The 5,350-nt window shown below is 41.5% G+C and overlaps 1 protein-coding gene across 1 annotated transcript in view; it reads left to right on the top strand.

Annotated features, from left to right (window-relative positions):
• Window positions 1-5,106, top strand: part of DTNBP1 (dystrobrevin binding protein 1) — a 253,422-nt gene extending 248,316 nt beyond the window's left edge. The window contains exons 7-8 of the mRNA XM_007951913.1: window positions 3,010-3,150; window positions 4,862-5,106. Of these exons, the coding sequence (XP_007950104.1) occupies window positions 3,010-3,150; window positions 4,862-5,106 (386 nt within the window). The remainder of the gene's footprint in view (window positions 1-3,009; window positions 3,151-4,861) is intronic.
• The last annotated feature ends 244 nt before the right edge of the window (window positions 5,107-5,350 follow it).

Raw genomic sequence — 5,350 nt, 5'->3', positions numbered from 1 at the left:
TATTTTTCCCGTGCTGCTTTCAGGATTCCGTCTGTCTTTGGTTTTGATGAGTTTGATGATGATGTGTCTTGGTGATTTTCTTTTGGGGTTCGTTGGACTTCCTGAATGGATATATTCTCATCTTTCATCATATCAGGGAAGTTCTCCTCGAGCAAATCTTGGACAATTTTCTCAGTGATTTTATTTTTCTCTTCCTGTTCTGGAATTCCAATGACACGTTAAGTTATTCCTTTTGATGGTATCCCACGTGAACCTTAGGCTTTCTTCGTTTTGTTTTGATTTTTTTTTTTTTTGATTGATCCCTTTCCAAAGAAATATTCATGTATTTGTCTTCAAGCTCACATTTTACTTTCTAAATGTGGGACCCCATGTCTTCCATCAATTCTGGAATATTAGCCTCTTTTTGCATATCACTGCTCCCCAATTTTGTCCATCGTGAGCTCTGAACATGTTGAACTTCTTTTTCCATATCTCTTCAAACCTTCTCGTTTTCCATCTTTTTCTTGTTTTGCTGTATTGTGTGGTATTTGTGGTTTTTTTTTTTTTTTTTTCAATTTGTCTTCTAAGTTTATTTTCTATTTGGCAATTTCCTTGGAAGAAAGGTCTGGTGATGTACTTCTAAAAAAAGTCAGCCATTGAAAACCTTATGGAGTTTGACTTCGACATACAAGGGTTGCCGTGAGTCAGAGCTAACTTGATGGTAACTGGTAACCTTCAATTTAACTTGTTCCCTAAGATTTTCATGTCAGTATTTTTCCTATCTAGAAGTTATTTGGCTCTTTTGCAAGGTTCTGGGCTTTCTTATTTTTAACCCTACCCCTTTTTTTCTTTAAATTTCTTTGAACAGTCATCTGAAGTTATTATGGAAGAATGTTAATACTGAGTTTGTTTCTATTGACCATTACTCAGGGTGTTTTACTTTCAAATGTGGATTGTATAAATTCTAAATTCTGGATTTGAATGAACTTTGTGTTACGAATTCATGTTTCTGTTAGGCCTCCAGGGTTAAGGTGTGTTCTTGCATGTTGTGGAAATGATTTGTGTTTCCTTCAGCCAGGAACCATCATACCTGGGATGACTGAAGTTAACTAGTTTATGGTGTTCTGGACCATAGGTCATTTAAACTCTAGTCCTGTAAGGTACCCCTCACTTTACACCCGGATGGAGACAGACTAGTTGTCGTCATCTTACAGTATCCTGTCGCTAGTGGGCCAATTTGTCTTTTTCAGTCTGAGCTTTCACTGAGGGAGCTCTTGGTTCCAAACCCTCATCTTGCAGATGGCCAAACTCTGCCTTCCGTTAAGATAAATGCTTAAATTATTGGGGTTGAGAAATGTCACAAGGTCAACTTTAGTTCAGCTCTTACAGTCAGTGATTCAGTCTTGGGATACCAGAATTATAGGACCATACCTATCCATACCAGAAGAATGAACAAACCTGTCCTGGAAAAAGTGCAGCTGGAATGCTCCTTGGAAGAGAGAATGGCCAGACTTGGTCTCACCTACCTTGATTGATCATGTTGTCAGAAGGGACCATTCCTTGGAGAAAGATACCATGTTTGGTAAAGTGGAGGGTCAGTGAAAATGGGAAGGACTTTCAACAGGGTAGATTGACAAGTAGGTACAATAATGAGCTCAAGTATAGAAAGGATTGTGAGGATGGTGCAGGATTGGGCAATGTTTCGTTCTGTTGTACACAGAGTCACTATGAGTCGGAGCTGACTCAATGGCACCAAACAGCAACAGCATAAAGGAAATAGAGCCCTATCACTCGGGGTGGGTAGATTGTTAACTTTGTGCTGCTGCCAAGAGGTGGTTTCTCCTCTTGTGAGGATCTCACTCCAAGCTATGCAACTCCAGCCAAGAAGTGATTAATGCAAAAAAAGAGTCTGTCTGCAGCACCTGTAAGCAAATGTTTATGGATAAAAAGAATGAACTGTTCTGCGGAAGGGGCAAGGTAGTTGAAGTGGGATGGATTTTACTCAAAGTACCAAGATGGGATGTGTCATTTAATATAATACAGTGCCTCAAACTGAATTAAAAATAAATAAATTTGGAGTAGTATGAGATATTTTATGCAGTAAATCCCCAGATTATGAACATCTAACTTAAGGAAAACTCATACTTGCCTTTAATGTTATTCAAATTTGCCTTCACTTTGAAATGAAGTGCCCTCACTTCATCACAATAACCTTCACTTGCTACACGTGCAGCTGTTAAAAAGCTTCCAGCTTTTTCTTACACTAAAGTAAGGTATGCACTTGCTCCAACTTAACCTAAAAATTGCAGTTAAAGACACAAGTTAGGACCAGATTTTGTTAAACCCAGGGACCCTGCCTGTACATAGAAAAACACAATGAAGTCAAATGTCAAGACTCAATTATTACTGCTTTGAATTTTTTGTTGAAACTATGTGTTTTCAGTAGCATTTTGAATGAAACGTTAAAAATTTGAGGCAATTTGGATTTTGATATAGTTGTTATTTGCCATCAACTCAGACCCCACTCATAGCGACCCCTCCTTGGGTTTCCGAGGCAGTGTCACTACGGAAGTAGATTGCCCAACCTTCCGAGGGGTAGCTGGTGGGTTTGAACCAGTTAGTGATACACAAAAGGCACTTTGGTGATACAGCGAGTAAGGCATATGGCCGCTAAACAGAAGGTTAGCAGTTCCCACCAGCTGCTCTGCAGAAGGAAGATGGGGCAACCTACGTCAGTAAACAGCTACCACCTTTCCAAGTTTTGTGAGGGGGGAGGCACTGAATTGAAATCAACTCGATAGCAGTTTTTTTTAAGTGGAATACATATCCTGAGGGGTTTCTGGTACTGAAGTTGTTGGGATGGGGTAGTTTGTTCAAATTGATGCAATTAGATAGGCTGTCACTAGATGGCAGCATGCACTTTAAGTGGGCACTGCATGTCCCACAGGTCACAAAAGGGTTAAAAATCTAGCTTTTAAAATACTATTCAAAACAAAATGTGTATTTCCTTCTGGCCTGATCTACTCCCAGAGCCCATAGGCAGCATGTCATCCATGGAAGTGAATGTGGACATGTTGGAGCAGATGGACCTGATGGACATATCTGACCAGGAGGCCCTTGATGTCTTTCTGAACTCGGGCGAAGATGACACTGTGCTGTCCCCCGTGTTAGGTAGGACTGAGACACTTGCCTACACTTAATTATATACGTGATTTCCCTCCAAAGGGAAGACAGTGATTTGACTAGGTAAGCCTGTTGTGTTGTGTGCTGTCGAGTCGGCCCTGACTCATAGTGACCCCTCCTTGGGTTTCCAAGGCAGTATCACTACAGAAGTAGATTGCCCCATCTTCCTTCCGAGTGGCTGGTGGATTTGAACCGCCAGCCTTCTGGTTAGCAGTCAAGTGCATTAACCACTATGCTACCAGAGCTCCCGAATGTAAGCCTAGTCAACTTATTCCACTAAACCTGTATTTCCCATATATTTCTGTCTTTAAAAACCCTATTTCCACATCTGTGTTTGGATTAGAAGTAGTGAGGCAAAGTGGCATTGGTTTGTTCAGTCATGAATTTTAAATGCTCTCCTCACCCCCAACCACTTTCAGAGTATAGGAGGCTTTCTTATTTCATGTTGTACTTCCTCTCAGAGTATTTTTAGGTGAGTTGTTGTGGTTATCTTAAAGACTAGACATTTTGGTAGCTCCATCTCTCCTGTGAGATGTCCATCCTTTGTGTGTGGGTTTGTCTCCCGCTTTGCTCAGAAGATACTTACTTGAATGTCTCCTGTGAGGAAGGCCATTGTGTTTAGCACTTACACAGTATTTTAAAAATTGCAACCCAAAATTTTATTTCACAAAATTGAATATTCACCAAATACTTACTGAGGCACCAGATGTACATCTGGGCTCACTACATGTTAGATTTCAGACCCATCCTTCTATGTGGGTCTTTATTATCACCACTACAAAGAAAGCTTTGACATGTTTTCCACATATAGAAGCCAGAAAATATGGCTGACTTGGAAAGGGACACATAAAAAGCTATGTGATACCTTAACATGAAGTTCTGACTCCCTAACTGCAGCATTAGTTTTAAGAAAAGCAGTAGAACCCCTGAGGAGCAAGACAGTGAGTGGATAGCAATGGCGCAGTTGGTGCCAACTCAGACCCTTTAGCAGCAGTGGTTAGCTCTGGAAAACCCACGATTATCATGGTTTCTACTTCCCTCCAAAGTCAAACTGCTGAGGTTTTTGTTAACATCTCAATGAACAGCTATATCCTCCTCTTCCAGCCAGTCTGTGAGGATGGGGTGTCCCAGAGAGATAAAGGCTTAGATGGACTTGCTCTTCAGTCCTGGGGAGCCCTTAACATTGGGCATGGGACTCAGGCTGCCTCTAAATGTGGCCATGACTCTCTTACTTGCATACATACAGCTTATTTAGTTCCCACGATATTGGGAACACTACTAGAAGGTCACTAATCCTTTCTCTTTTCTCATTGGTTTCTCCGGAGTGTATGTGAAAGGATATAAAGAAGTCTAGATTTAGCACGGTTACATGGACTGTGGTCCAAATACATTGCACATAGTGCCTGCCCTGTACTCTATACCTTTGCATACTGTTCTGCAGGTTTTTGTACTTTTAAAGGAAGCATGAGCTCTCCATCCATCACACGTAACTCTCTTAAGAGGCACAAGGATCATGCATAGCTCGGGGCCCACTGGCATCACCCACAGGCAGTGCCTGAACCGTGAGCAGCAGCCTAGCTCTGGCCTCAGATTCCCAGAACAGAAAGCTTTATTCTCCTTTTATTCTGTGTGTTCAGTGGTAATTCTAAACTACAATAATTTTATGAGGTTTTTTTTTAATCCCCACTTTATTTTGCAGGGCCTGAATCCAGTACACGTCCAATACATGAAATTACTCTTCAGGTTCCAAATCCCTCAGAATTACGAGCCAAGCTGCCTTCATTCTCTCTCTGCACTGACTCGGCCACACAGGACCCCAGTGAAGGTGGGCGGTCACCCCTGGTGCAGTCTGATGAGGAGGAAGTCCAAGTGGACACTGCCCTGGCCACTTTGAACACTGATGGGAAGGCCACCTCAGATGGTACTGATGACAGCGACTCCTAAATCAGGATACTCCTCCTTTTTCTCTGACCACATCTGAATGAAGCCTCAAGTTGGGCAGACTTCACCTATAAAGTCAGGTTGTTTTATGGAAGTTCTTGATTTTTACAACATTGCCAATAACTTGTGAGGGACTGAAGTACAGCTAACAATAAAGTTTGAGGACTTTAAGCATTAAAACAAGAGTACATAGCCAGTTTGTTTTATGAAGAACGGCTTCCAAGTACATCTATCTGTAAAACCAGTG

The sequence above is a fragment of the Orycteropus afer genome, unplaced genomic scaffold (genome assembly GCF_000298275.1).
Source record: "Orycteropus afer afer isolate SDZICR_OR568_19922 unplaced genomic scaffold, OryAfe1.0 scaffold00012, whole genome shotgun sequence".
NCBI classification, from domain to species: domain Eukaryota; kingdom Metazoa; phylum Chordata; class Mammalia; order Tubulidentata; family Orycteropodidae; genus Orycteropus; species Orycteropus afer.
This window is presented reverse-complemented; position numbering and strand designations above follow the sequence as displayed.